Source organism: Planococcus citri, chromosome 1 (assembly GCF_950023065.1).
Source record: "Planococcus citri chromosome 1, ihPlaCitr1.1, whole genome shotgun sequence".
NCBI lineage: Eukaryota > Metazoa > Arthropoda > Insecta > Hemiptera > Pseudococcidae > Planococcus > Planococcus citri.
This window is the reverse complement of record NC_088677.1, coordinates 63,904,408-63,919,446: the sequence shown is the minus strand read 5'-3', so window position 1 is coordinate 63,919,446 and position 15,039 is coordinate 63,904,408. Positions and strand designations below refer to the sequence as shown.

General features: G+C 33.7%; 1 protein-coding gene across 4 annotated transcripts; it reads right to left on the bottom strand.

Moving 5' to 3' along the window:
* Window positions 1-2,395: 2,395 nt before the first annotated feature.
* Window positions 2,396-14,823, bottom strand: LOC135833292 (embryonic polarity protein dorsal-like). Of its 4 annotated transcripts, XM_065347015.1 has the most exons (12): window positions 14,607-14,819; window positions 14,152-14,242; window positions 13,912-14,087; window positions 13,589-13,835; window positions 13,379-13,510; window positions 13,194-13,292; window positions 12,913-13,040; window positions 12,732-12,825; window positions 8,167-8,241; window positions 5,790-5,867; window positions 3,821-3,973; window positions 2,396-3,730 (listed from the first exon to the last, which is right to left on the bottom strand). In XM_065347015.1, the coding sequence occupies exons 3-12, from the start codon at window positions 14,077-14,079 to the stop codon at window positions 3,234-3,236; spliced, it is 1,671 nt and encodes a 556-aa protein (XP_065203087.1). In that variant the 5' UTR covers window positions 14,080-14,087; window positions 14,152-14,242; window positions 14,607-14,819; the 3' UTR covers window positions 2,396-3,233. The 4 variants fall into 4 exon arrangements, with proteins under 4 accessions (XP_065203087.1, XP_065203088.1, XP_065203085.1 ...); XM_065347016.1 differs by lacking the exon at window positions 5,790-5,867 and having other exon boundaries at window positions 14,607-14,820; XM_065347013.1 differs by lacking the exons at window positions 2,396-3,730; window positions 3,821-3,973; window positions 5,790-5,867; window positions 8,167-8,241 and having other exon boundaries at window positions 9,084-12,825; window positions 14,607-14,823.
* Window positions 14,824-15,039: the final 216 nt, after the last annotated feature.

Genomic DNA, 15,039 nt, shown 5'->3' with positions numbered 1-15,039 from the left:
AGTTTCTTCCTAATTTATTTTTTCTTGTGTATTTTTGGTGTACGAGATGGGTTACCTTCCCAAGAAGATAGGTACCTAAATTCCAATATCGTAACCACCCTGACGCCTAAACTAACCCATTTTCAGGATTCCTTACCTTTGCATGTCCATTTGTAGGTTCATCCCATTTACCTGTAGAGTTACAAAAATTAATATCAATGTTGGGTTGTCTGAAAAAATTTTTTACATAAGTACTCGTATATATGTTAGGTACCAAGTCCGAAATTGTACAATTCGGGGATAGTACAGCCAATTTTGTACCATCTCCGAAGTGTCCGGAGCAAGCGTGAATATTACTTTTTCATCGGACTTGGTTTGTACCATGCCCGGAGGGTCCGGACAATGTGTTCGACTTGGTACAATTTGTGTTGTGCAAAGTCCGATATAAAGTTTTATAATGAAGGAATTCGATTTCCATGCATTTATTTAAAAATTCAAACCTTGACATTTTATTCAAGTACAAAACGAAAGAGTTGTATTTTTTGATTTATAAATTTTCAAGAGCTTTTGCAAACGCATTTACCTATTTTTTTATTCCAAAACTGAAATGTTTTGACATTTATTTTTCAAATTTTTCAAATCTTAAAACCAGAAAAATTATCATTTTGCATCTAAAAATAAGGTACCTATAGGGAATTAGGGACAAGCCAATTATTTAGTTCTTAAATTAGGAATTTTCGAGAGCTTTTGCCCTCGCTTCGCACTAAGGCCGAAGTTTCTTCACTATTCTGAAGTTGACATTTTTTCTTCAGAGAACAAGACTAAAGAAATTATTTTTTAATCTTAGAATTATAAATTTTTAAAATGTTGAAACCAGAAAAATTATATTTACAAAGATACCTAGGCCTATTATTTAGATTTTGAATTGCATATGAATTTTTGAGAGCTTCTATCCTCACTTCACTCTAGGGCCAGTTTCTTCATTATTCTGAAATTGACATTTCTTCTTCAGGGAACAAGACTAAAAAAATTATATTTAATCCCAGAAAATTGAGAATTATAAATTTTTGATAGGTTTTGCCCTCGCTTTACCTGGGCTAATCGTTTTTCATTTCAAAATTTTGCATCACTCAATTTTTGAGAGCTTCGCTAGGGCTGATTGTTTTTCATTTCGGAAATTGAAATTTTTATAGGTAAAATATCAGCTAAAATTAGAAGAATTCCCAAGGCGATCAAGGCCCACAACATTAACTTATTTTATTCTTATTGATGCCTGCTATTAAATCTTTTAAATTAATACCAATATAATAATATACGCTTTTTTTTTCTTGAGAAAGGAGCATAGCAATATTTGAATCTTTAAAAATTCCCCAAAAATCAACAAATGAATTTCAGCACCCGAAAATTTTGCTGAGGTGTATTTTAGAGTCATCTTTAAATTTCCTTTGGAATAAAGGGATGTAATATTCGAATTCATTCATTATAAAACTACATTTCGGACTTTGCACAACACAAATTGTACCAAGTTGAACACTTTGTCCGGACCCTCCGGGCATGGTACAAACCAAGTCCGATGAAAAAATAATATTCACGCTTGGTCCGGACACTTCGGAGATGGTACAAAATTGGCTGTACCGACCCCGAATTGTACAATTTCGGACTTGGTACCTAACATATATATTGATTTAAGTTTTTGATAAGAACTCTTCTGGTAGAAGATTAATAATTCAGGTGGTACGAGTATATTGGACAAAAACTGAGTTGAAAACTTTGAAAATGAGAATATTAGTAGAAGAGAAGCATCGTCGCATTTGGTTATGGCCTATTCTATTGGAATTTGCTCTCATAAATTTAAAATGAATAATATAATGAACGAGAATGCAGGCTTTCGTTTTACGTTACGACCAACTTAATCATTCTGATTACGGGCATCACTAAAAATACTCCCATTACTCGACGATCTTCAACGTTGTTCCATCTCTGTATCATCTTCTTAAATTACATATGGGTGATAAAGAACAAAATAATATATTCTTACCTAAAACACTTGGTCTCAACATCGTCGCAACGTTCGTATTATAAATCCTTTTTCGACATAGCAAAAATCCGAGCCAGAGAACCACGATGAAAATTTCCATTTTATTGCACTCGAGTATTTTTAACTTTTCACGAATACGAAACTAATCTGCAGAAAATTTATGCAATAACATCAATGCAATTTTTTTAACTTAATATTCTAGACTACCTATTTCAGTATTCACCATCAACATTCGTACTCGAAACTCATTCCGAATCTGACGTAGTGAAAAAATTTCAAAATTAAAATATTACTTATCAGACACGTTAATCTAACAAATAATCACAGATACATGCCTTCTGATTCCTCTCTCAAATAATCATTTTTAGAACAGAAAAATTACTGGGGAAGTGGATTTTATTTTTAATTACAGATAAAAGATACAAAATGATTTATGATCAAAACGACGCATATCTTATAGAGTAAAACAAACTTAACTCACAGTTCATAATAAAAGGCACGGTGCTTTTATACCTTCAAGGCTAAAAACCACGATTACAAGTAAAATGTTCAACATTCTAAAACTTCAAATTAAAATAGGTAACTCGTGTAAAAAAAAGGCACCAAAAAGTTGCTTTCGGTTAATATTCTTGATATGTAATGAAATAATCAACAACGTTTATCATAAAATAATACCATCATAATGGTACATTCTTCAGGTATCAATCTTCAATATCACGTATAGGTACATATATTCGATCGTATTTTATAAAACTATTTCAACTGTCTTTCGAATATTAGTTACTTAAGTTTGAAACTTAATTGGTAAAAATACTAAATTAAGTAAAACAAGCGCTGGCCAGGTAATGATGGCACAATTGAACCTACCTCGATTCAACTTATCTTTTTTGTAGAAATGAATAATACGAATGAATTTGATTAAAATAAAATGGAAATTTACATCCCATATGCAAAAAAAATGCTTCATTATGATGAAAATTGCTCGACATTCGAGATCGCAGGATGAAGAGAATAAAAGGCAGGAAATGTATCGAATATCTCGGTACGTCATCACCTATACCAGCGGTAATACTCAGCATAAAATTATACGTGACTGTTGAAAAGAAAAAAACATATACAAAAATTTCTCTAAAAACAGACACAAACTTAATCAAAATAAAATTATATAAAAAAAAAGAATAATAAAACGAGTATTATTCGCTCCTGCGAGAACATCTCATTTACGTTGATAAAATTTGTTCTCGTAGGTTTCGTTGACCAAATTAGTCAATCCGGTACTACTATTAGTAGTAGGGAAATCTCCAGAAATATTCATAGAATTACTGAAATTCTCGCAAAGTTGTTGTTGCGCCTCGTTTGGAACCAAGGCATCGGTATTAGTCGCAGCTCCTAGAGCGGAAAACAGTTCGTTTTTGTCGACAATTTGTTCGACGCTGGCCATAGCAACGCTGGTGTTATTAGGGTCATCGTAGTTGATCGGAGTCATCACATTACCGTACTGGTTCAACGGATCGTTCAAGTTCGACTGGGCGTTTGCAGGGTTCGAGTAAGCTGAATCGATTTTCAAAAATTCACTCAGAATGTTCGCTGTGCAAGAATTGGTCGGCTGGAAAGGTTGAGGGTTTGTGGTGAAGTTGCTAGTACAAGTAGTCGGCGGAAAAGGTTGAGTGTTCGGTACAGTAAACGTTCCTCCTCCTGACGGGTTATTGAAACCTATCGAAGTAAAACAAACAGATAGGTGAATTTATGGGGTAATTTTTTCGATGAAAAATACCCTACTGCAGTAAAGAACGATGGAAATACCAATTAATTTGGTCTGGTCCCAGGTTTCTCCGAATCCTGGTAATGCTGACGAAGGGCCTGGAATGGTTTGTACGTATTGAATTTGTTCGCTGGGTCCCGGTGTTCCGGCCGGAGAGTACGCGTTTTGATTGTGATAAGGTGACGCAGGTGATGCTGAAATCATACAGGAGGATGATTGAAGATTTTTGCAAATATTTCATTGTCATGATTACTTATTTGTACTAATACTATAGGCGCTCAATAGCATTATTATAGCGTTTACTCGAGTTGAAATGAGTCATTAATGAATTTAAAGATTAGGTAAGAGTATCTATGTAGTAAATAAGTAAATATAGAAGCATGCTTTCATTATGTACCTAATCGTCGTAATCATTAAAGTACGCATGATTCATTATAAGAAATTTTATACAAATGGACAGAATCCCCACAACTTTCGAACACGATCAACCGATTGAACCCATTCCAATATTCCAAACTTGCAACAATAATAATTTAACCAATTCCCAATATTTTGAGTGAAACCTACATCTTATTTTAAGTACGTACAATATTTTATGACATTATGACTTTTAAGAATTTGGAAAAATTACGTTGAATTATTTTTTTTGAAAACTATGAAAAAAATTGATTTTTAAAACGTACCTAATTCTCAACTTCAATTCGATTTCATTCCAATTTATTCTTAATAGGTACAAATTGATTTAGCCTATTTCCATTCAATTTATTTTTGAGTAAATTAAAACATTCGAAAGAATTCAAATACTTATTATGACGAAAATAGTTTTTGAAAATTTCTAAAAAAATTTGAGCAGAGTCGTGATTTTTGGAATTTTTAAAAAAGTGCAGCATATCAAAATAGGTCAAAATTTTGCAAAAAAAAAATGCAAATACTGCAACAAAACTGTATTTTTTGAATATGTAAAAATAATTTCAAGCCCAAAATTTGAATCATGATTTTTGAAATTTTTGAAAAATCATCATGCAACCAATCAAAATCAAAATAGGTCAAAATTTGACGAAAAATTCGGCCCCAAAAATTGAGTTATGATTTTGGGAATTTATGAAAAAGTTTTTTGCAACTTATCAAAATAGGTTGAAATTTCGCGAAATTTTAAACATTGTAACAGGTAACCTAGCAAAATGGATTGCAACTTTACAAAAAATTCAAGTATTTTGAAAAAAAAATGTTTTTTGAGTACTTTTGAAAAATTTTGAGCCCAAAATTGAGTCATGATTTACAAGATTTCTCCAAAAGTGTCATAAAACCTGTCAAAATAGGTCAAAATTTCACGAAAAATTCAGAGATTTTAGCGAAGATGTTTTTTCGATTTGTTGTATGTACATAAATTTTGTATTACAACTTTTTCGAAGATTTCAAAAAAGTTCTTCAAAAATTGATCAAAAAATTTCTTATTTTAGCCCGATTTTTTTGAATCCATTCTGATAGGTTGCGTGTCGCTTTTAAAATTTCCCAAGATCATAACCCAATTTTTGGCCTCAAAACTTTTCAAAAAAATGCTTGAAAAAGTATTTGAATTTTTGTAAAATTTCCATGTATTTTGATAGGACACAAAACAGATACATTTTTACAGAAATTTCGCAAATCATAAAAGGCACAATTTTGGGCTAAAAATTCTCCAAAATGTTCCAAAAAAATTTTGTCGAAATTTCCAGATTTCTCGTCCAATTCTAAATCATTTTAATGGCTCGTCTGACACTTTTTCAGAAATCTCAAAAATCTAGATCCAATACTTGGGCTCAAAATTCTTCTACTCGTAAAATGTTCAAAAAATCAATTTTGGTCATCGTTTTAAAACATTCGTGGCTTCATTATTATTTAATTAAAAATCGACACAAACTGATCAAAATTGTAAAGTACACATATATAGGTATAGGTACCTAGTAGGTATTACGATAGGTGCCCGATTCCCAGAAGTGAAAAATTGAAATAATTGATGATAACACTTACAATTCGGTTCTGTTTTTATTGGAAACTGCGGGGTAGATGGTTTAATATCGAATATACCCGGGATTACTTGTACTTGATCTAAAATAAAACACATCACAAAATGAATCACATTTTTAAAGAACTTTATCGCCATACCACCAGCCACCAAATCCCCATTCTGTCAAGTTAAAAGTAACCTATCAAAATGTAGCACGAGTAGTCGAGTACGACTTCAGAAGTATCAATAATTTACTCACAAAGCAACGGAACTTCTCAATCATTCAAACATTGATTTCCTCATTTTTTTTATGAAGCTGAAACACGGAGACGGAGAGCCTGGCCATAAGGCAGCTCAAAAAAAATGTCAACTGTTTTATGAAAAATCAGAATGCTCTACAAGGGTTTGAATTACCTATTCAAAATTACCCATAAACTCCACAAAGAGATTAAAAAAATCAAATATGGCGTCTACTTTCGAAATTTTAAAGCATTTTTTGAAAAATTGGTACCAAAAAAATACTTTTGTTCTACCTCAGCTGCCCAATGCTCAAAAAAATGAGCCCTAGTTGACCTCAATTTTTCTTGCTTTTCAGAATTTTTGACCTATTTTAGAAAATTCAGACCTCTCTAGAATACCCAATTATTTGACCAGGCTGCTAAAATTCTTATTGTGGCGTATCTCATGAGTCTCCAATTTTCCATATTCGAACTACTTCATGCTCACCATGATGCTATTATTCGCAAACCATCGTTAAGACAGAATTCAAACCTTGCAAATGTCAATAAATTAACGTATACTTACTCGTACCTACTTTGAGAAATGAAAAATTGAGAATTTTCTTCACTTTTGTCAGAAAGACAAAACAAAATCACTCTAAATAGGTTACAAATAAGTTGTAATTTAGGTCAACTTATTCTTACAGAAAAGAAGACCTTTCTGGAACTGTTCAATAATACATTGTATGGTATAGTTTCAGTCGAAAAAGAGGCAGAGTGAAATGAGCGGAGGGAGAGGGTTCAGGGTTCAGTTCTACGTTTCTTTCACCGAAGAAATGAAAATATATTTGAACTCAGCTTATCCTCGAATTAGTGTGAATGGACAAGTCACTTGGGTATTTTCTGGCACGTGGGGAGGGGGAGAGCTTCAGTAATGAAACCACTCTAAAAATCACTAGAAAAAAGAGGGAACAGGAAACTTTTTTTGGACCTGGAAAGCGGTGAAAAAGGGATTGGAAGTCTAAACTCTCAGAAGCCACATCTAGGGCACTCGGAGAATGTATACATGCCAAATTTCAGCCCTTTAGGTCAACTGGGAAGGGGGCTATTACAGTGGCACAAAATCAGAAATGTTGAAAATGTGTGAAAATCATAGTTTTTATTGTTGGAAAATTGTGAAGGAGGGGGGTGGGGTTGAAAGTCTGAAAACCTCTGAAAGACATAACTAGGGTAATCTCTGAATACACAATAAATGGTGAATTTCAGTTTCCCGGGTTGAACTGAAGAAGTGAGGGAGTGACATGAGAGTTTTCTAGGCCGAAAAACACTCTAAAAAACCATTTCTTACCGTCAAATAGTTTCAAGACTCTCATTTTTGGATCTGTCACATAAAAGTTTGGATTTCCTATCGATTGATTCCCATTTTAACTCTTGTTTGCCCCGTTTCCATCCTTCCTCTCCTGTCCTTTCCACCCCACCACCCAATCTTGAAAAGGCCATCCCAAACCAAACTCCAAACTAAGTAACAATTTCCCAGATTCTGACGAATTTTGCCAAAAATGACCCCCAATTGAAATGTTTTCAAAGCTTGGTAAAAAAAAATGCACATCTCAATATGCTTCAAATCAATGATAATGAACTTCTGGAACGAATCGGATTTTCAGAATGGATCCCAAAATGTTGATAGATCTCATCAGCTTGAATTTTCTTCCACTTTTGAGAAAACCAAGGTCATTGAAATTTTTTAAAAATCGATAAATTCAACTACAATGCATTATAATTAGTCATTTTCGACCTCTAAATATTTTATCGGTGGTTTCAAACACTAAATAAATCAATTACATCAGTTTCATCGAACATCTTCGAACCCTCGAGATGAAAGACACAGACGTAGAAAAAGACAAAGTACAAGTTGAAGCAGTTAATATGTAGTATAACAAGCAACGAATTATAACACCAAAAATTACGAGCCAATTTCAGCAAAACCACATTCCATCTTATTGCAAACTACCTAATTATTCGTATCACCACTAACCCACAACCATAAATACCGTTAAACGAGAGCGAGTTAGTACAAATATCTATAGATGACGATTAACGCATGCATTCTCAAAATTACACCGCATTTGCTGGTGGAAAAAAAAAGTATCTAAGTATCAATTTAGAAATCTCCAATACTCACTCGATACATCGTCGGCATTTCTTGCTCTTTTGGTTGGTGGATGAAACCCAGGTGGCCTTTTACTCGGATAATAACCTAGATAATAAAAATACCCGGTTAAGAATCGTTTAGAAATTAAATGACTAAAAAAAAAACATGGCTAAATTTGTTTCGTAAAAATAAAACTAAATAACGAATATTCTAATTTTGAGAATGCAATTGCTAATCCCGCTCGATGACATATTTTTCAATCAGCTGCAAAATCATCGAATACTCCTCTATAATATTCGATTTACCTACTCGTTTAACGTTAGTAGAAAAACGATTTTAAAAATCCAACGCACACACGAACACACGTTATACATAATAATACGAGTAAACGCTTCTCGTACAACAAAATAAACTATATAGGATACAATAAAAAAAGCTCAAAATATATACTCGAAACAAGCCGTAAATATCAAAACTACAAAGCTAATTAGGAAGGAATAATAAGTAGGTATAACATACATTTGAAAATCTATAACTTCACTATTAAAAAAAAAAGTTAAAAGCTCGACATGCTTATAAAAGGAAAAAAAGATCCATTCATTAATCAACGAGAAAAAAACAGGGAGCTAAAAGAGGGGATTACATAAAAGAAAAACGCTATGAAACCAATCCAACTTACTTGAGATCGATTTAAATACACTCTTCTTTTTTCGAATAAATTTTCAAAATAAATTTCAGAAAAAAATCATATTATTTATTAAAAAAGAAAACCAACTAACAAAATTTATATAAATCCCGTCGTATCAAAATTATCAACTGAATATTTTTTTCAAAATTAAAAAAAAATTGCTATCAGTTGTAATTGACATTAACATGATAAAATTCAAAAAAAAATAGTACAACGTTTCATGTTACAGATACACTTAGTTAAAAAAAAAATAACGAAAGACAATAAATAAACTTTTAAGTAGGTATTTGAAAAAAATTACAACTTAATATCATTTTTCGAAGCACCCAAAAAAATTCAATTTCACTCTTTTACAAAGGCCGACATGATAATTGTCAAGAAGCTCGATAATAAAATAAGTAACTTATTTTGATAACATTATAGGATTATTTATCATTTCGAAGGTATCATTTTCTTCTTTTTTTCTCTCACCACGACACCGTTTAACTTCATCAAACGGAATAATAAGTTATTATATTAATAAAAAACAGCCGCCATTATTGTATAGGTAGAGGTACATTTAAAAAAACACGCGATTACTACACAAAATTATACTATCTATACAATAAAATATTTCGCTTAAAAAATAAACAAGCTATGGTTAGTTTTGGTTATTGCACAAATTAACGCTCATTATTGAACATGGGCTATATTTCTGGTCGAATAGGTACCCGTAAAAACCACGAATAAGCTCGCGAATAGAAAATCCAACTACGATGGACAATAATAAATAGGAAAAATTCACCAATATTATCACGTTATTTAAAATAAATAATGAATATCGTCCGATGACACTTGGGACGTGAAAAAATGAAAAAATTTTAATCTCAGGTATTTGTAGTTATTTTTTTTTTGATTGAAAAAGTACACCAAAATTATCACTAGACCATTTCGCTGCCTCAGTCTCAAAATTGTAGGATTAATATTTCAATTAATTTTTCATCTCTTGAAACACAAATTTTCGAAAATTTCTGGATAGTTACTCAATAAAAATCAAGTTTTAAAGCTAAAAAATGAAACTTTTTCTTTAATTAAAGTATGGGTTAAGTATAGAAAATTGGAAAAAATGTTCTGGAAAATTGATCTGGAAAACCTGGAAAAGTCAGGGAAAATGACTTGTTCAAAATAATAGACATCCTGAAAAACCTTCAAATCATCGAAAAAAAGTTTATTTTTGATGAAATTAAAAAATACTTTTTATGCAAATTTTTTTCCATTTTTTTTTTAAAATTCTTTTGTGAAAAATTTGACTTTATCAATTTTTTGATGAAGAGAGGGGGGGGGGGGGGGGTGGAAATCTTTCTGAAAATTTGGTTGAAAAAAGATGGTGAAAAAAGTAGTGATTTTTTCAAAAAAAATTCTGTTGGATGCCATGAATTGTATGGTTCATTTTGGATTGTAATTTGAATTCAGTTTCAAGTAGCTTTGTTTTTGGGCAAGGCTGTAAACCCAAAATAATTGTTGATTCGGTTTTGGGTCAATATTTGAAACGGGATGAAATCCATTAGGGTTCACAGTGTTCACACAAAATTTTGTGATTTTGGGTTCAGTTTTGGTTTCAGGTTCATTAGAAAAGATCGCTATTAGCATCAATGAATTGACCAATTATTTTATGTTTCATATAAACAATGAAGGAATTTTTCTCAAATTGAAAAAAAAACTAAAACAAATTTTGAAAGCTCGAAACCAAAATAATTCGATTGAGTCCTGTCAGTTTTAGTTCCAGGTACCTACATTGGATTTCGGTTGTATGTTAGTTTTAGTTTAGGGTTTGCCAAATTATAACGGGTCCAGTTGAGGTTCATCTTGGGTTGTAATTTGAATCAGGTTTAAAGCGGTTTCGAGTTTGTTTTGGCCTTTGGATGAAAAGCCCTGGGTTTGCGTTTGTTTTGGATTTACAGTCCCATAAACTTTTGAACAAAATCCACACCACACACAACCACTTTTCCGATTTGATTTTTCTGGCGAATTTTGAATTCTGTGTCATTCTTCATTTAGCATTTTAAAAGGATGAATTATGAGGACGTGTGCAGTTTTCCACCAACACACTGAAAGGTTGAATGGTAGGTTCCTGGAATGTGTTTTGCAAAGGTTTTAAGTTATCTACATTCCAAAAAAAAAAAAAACTATCTGCAGTAGAAAGCACACCTAAAACTGTAAAAATGATTTTTTTTTTCATTTTTCTAGAATTCAGACTTCCCCTCCCCCCTCCTTCAAGTTTTCAAAATAGATTTTCAGAACGTTGTTGAGGCAAAAAATTGGACAAATTCAAGGTCATTGCCCTCCAGCACCTTCTCCGCTTTCAAACCAAATTTCAAGTCAATAGGTCGAAAACAGCTTTGGACAAAGCCCCCGAAGAACACATTTTGGGAAGTACCATCTTCCATGGTGTAGCTCGGAAACTTCTCATGTCCTCAAAAATCATTATTCGGTGGTACCTATTGAACGAAAAATGGCACAAAAACCTTGACCAAGATCAAAGGCCAAATAATTATGCTAAATTGTATTGGAGTCTTTAAAGAATTGAATTGAATTGAATTGAATAAAGATCTGATAATCTCAAATCACCGAATATAGGTTCAAAGAATATAAACAGCCACCAACATTTAAAGTCATCTCGGAGTTAAACTCGATCATCAGTACAAAGGGACTCTCAAGACCACCCTCCCCCCGAAAAAATTCGACTTCAATAAAATTACGGCAAGTAACCCTAAACAATTACCGTTAAATGAACATGGTCACTATAGCGAAAGTTGATTAATAAAGGAATAAACAACGCTACAATAAAGGGCAGTACTTGATAAAAGAACACGTTAAAAATGCGAAAGGAAGTATTATGATTATTTGACTGGTTCCGCTTCGACAGGACTATAATAACACGAATTCTCATCAAATTCCGAATCAGTAGCTCGAGGAGCGACCGAAGTGTATAAAGCGTAATGTTCAGCTTCGGTAAGCGATATATCGCTATCGCTGAGCGATACTTTATCTAAGCTCGTTTTAGATTTAATCGACGATCGACGACTGGTAGTATCATTTTTCATTGGTTTCTTCGATTTGCCTATTTTTGGTAAAAATTTTCTTATTATAGCTAATTTGGTTTCTTTTTCCGGTACCGCTGGTAAACTTTTGGTAGGATTTTTCTTGACTCTTTTCGGAGGTAACGGAGGCAAGGTTTCGGATTCGATTAGCGAAGGTTCGGTTTTAAATATGGGTTTGGTTGACGACGGTCTCGGCGGCGGAGCTATTGATTCGTAATGTTCGGCCGGAGATGCTGGTTTTATGACTATTTTTCTTAGCTCGGGTATTTTAATTCTATTCTTCATGGCCATTTGTAAACTAGTATAAAGACCGAAGTTTTCATCATCTCGATCATTTTTGGATAAATCTTCGGGTTGTTCGTCGTCTTCGTCTGGTTTCGGCGGTGGTTTTAGTTTATTGACGTTTGAGACGAAGTCCAGAAAATGTCTACCTTCTAATTCGTCGGCGGCGTCTTCGTTTTCGCTGAAAACGACGCCTAGATCTCGTAAACGTTCTTGCCGCGCTGTCGTCAACGTATCGATGGCTTCTTTGCTGCTGGAGAAACAGTACGAGCTGTCGAGAGGCCACGATGATTTGGAGCTTTTATCGTCGTTTGACGTGGTGTTGATTGAACTGTCGTCGTCGCTAGGAGCTCGTTCGTCGATAAGTAATTGGCCGTGAACGGAATCGTTATCATCGTCCGAGTCGATGTCGTTGTAGTCGGAAGCGGAATCGCGTCGTATTTTTAATAACTCTTTAGTTAGAGGATGTTCTTTGTCGGCTAAAATATTGGCAAGTACATCGAAGTCGGGTTTGAGAGAACGTAACAGGCGAAATGCTTGTTTACCTGAATCCGGGGTGAAGTGAAATTGCACTGGTTCGCTGGCTGCTTTATCCGAAGGCCTGAACAACTGCATGAATACCGATACTTTATCATGTGCCTGAGATAATAAAATCATATTTGTATTCGTGGTAGGTTAATTACTAGACTAGGCCTAATGATTATGTCAGAATAAGTGAAGTATTACTTCTTGATTATGATAAGCTGGCGTTTTAAACGCGATTGCCACTTGTTTATGAACAAGTATGATGTCGGCGAAAGCTTCCCATACTTCGTGTCCTTGTGATTCTTCGTAAAATCTAACTTTAATATCCTCTGCAACAAATAATGAATTTATAAATTAACGTTGCAATGAGTAATGCAAATCAACACGATCGAACAGGTGGCAAAAATTCTTCATAGTGCTGATACGAGTAACTTGTCTAAATTCCAGACCTCCCTAGCACAGACTTTACAGAAGGAATTTACCTTTCGTTATTTTTTCACATAAAAGCATCATTTCTAAACCACCTCGAACGGAAGCACTGGCGTGACTTAATCTAATAATTAATAAATCTGACATGGCTTCTATAAAGTCAAACAAAAAAATGATACGAATTAGAATACGCAATATGCGTAATTGAAACGATAAAAATTTACAGATCGAGATGTACTTTTATCGTAGACTGGATCGGAAACAGCTCTACCAAGTAATCTAGGCTGAGGGCCTTTGACAATTGCTTGAAAACATAATCTGACGCAATTGAGATCGATAGAACTCGGATTGTTCATATGTTCGAATCCATCTACACAGAAAAGAAAAAAACACTCATCAAAACTCAAATTGGAACCTAACCTAAATAAATCAAACATTAACTCCGTACTTCCAAAAGGATCGACTTTCTTCTCTTGCCGAAGCCTTAGAGCGGCTTCTATATCTCTCTTTTTCACGCATTGTATTCCTAGATTTGAAAATGTGGCGATCTTGGATTCTTTATCAAGTGGAACCGAGCAAACGCCTTCTTTGCAATCTTTACCGACTAAATTATGCGGATGAGCGAGATAAGGTTGATTTTTCGTCACGCATGATACGATGATAACGATGTCTTCTTCTCCATTATAGCCGACGATCTGTAAAATAAACCAAAAATTGGCATCGGCACAACGACTCGACTAAATCACCAAGCAACATGTGTAAAATACGTACGCGAATAGTCGGATATGTGCGATTTTCGGAAGTACTATGCACTCCGGGTATACTGCCGGCTGAGCGACCTTCGCATTCGTATCGAAACCGCAAAGCTTTCGGGGCAGGCTGCTCGGTAATTTCGACTCGAGGTTTGTTCAACGAAGCACTGTGGCTGTATCCGTTCATTTTGTAAGCTAAAAATAGATCACACGTCGTTAAACTGCTCGTTTGCCCGATTTACCACAGATTCACTCTTACTATTAGTTTCTTATTTGCAGCGATGTTCGTCGACACGGCGCTTACATGCTTAAAATTTTCCACCAGTAACGTAATCTACGTTTGACGGGTCCTAAAACCAAACACAGAATGATAATTGTACAAAATCAGTTGAATCAACTCTTATCTCGGTAGCTAATACGATTACACTCGCAAAAATCACCGGAATGAAAAAAAAAGTCGATGAATTTTCATCAAACACATAAAATTGATAACGAGATACAACGAAATATTCACGTAAAAAAGCTCCAAAACTTATCAGAACGTTGTAATTAAATAGGTACCTACACTACAATTTTTTTAACAGGCGAAATTCGTCAAAAAAATCTACCTACAGCTTTGAAATAAAATTATTATAATCCATTTTAGGAGATTAGGCATATAATTAAATTAAAACGTAATAACAAAAACGTAAACAAGTAGTTGAAGAAACTTACTGATTGCTTCCTCGATGAAGATGTCAGAAATTTTTCACATCACCGGAAATTATTCGTTGAGATGAGCGAAGCTATATCGATTAAATTCTACAAACATTCGCACGAACAAAGGATTACATTCGCTGGATTTTAATTAATTGATCTTTATGTACGAAATGTACAAAAATATTCTCGTGCACTTTGCCCAGTTTGCACTGATGATGATTGGTGGGGAATTCCATTATGTTCCAAATCTGAAGTACCAGAGTGATAAAATTTAAACGGCCTGGCGGTTTGAACAGTTTTCTCAGTTCAAAAAATTAACGCTGAAATCGCTAATGTGTCCGAAAATCCGAATTCCGAAACCAAAACGCAGCCCTTGCTTATGGCTAAAATTATAAATTTTATTTAAACATATTTCTTTTTGGCGAAGTTTGATTCTCATCATTTGATC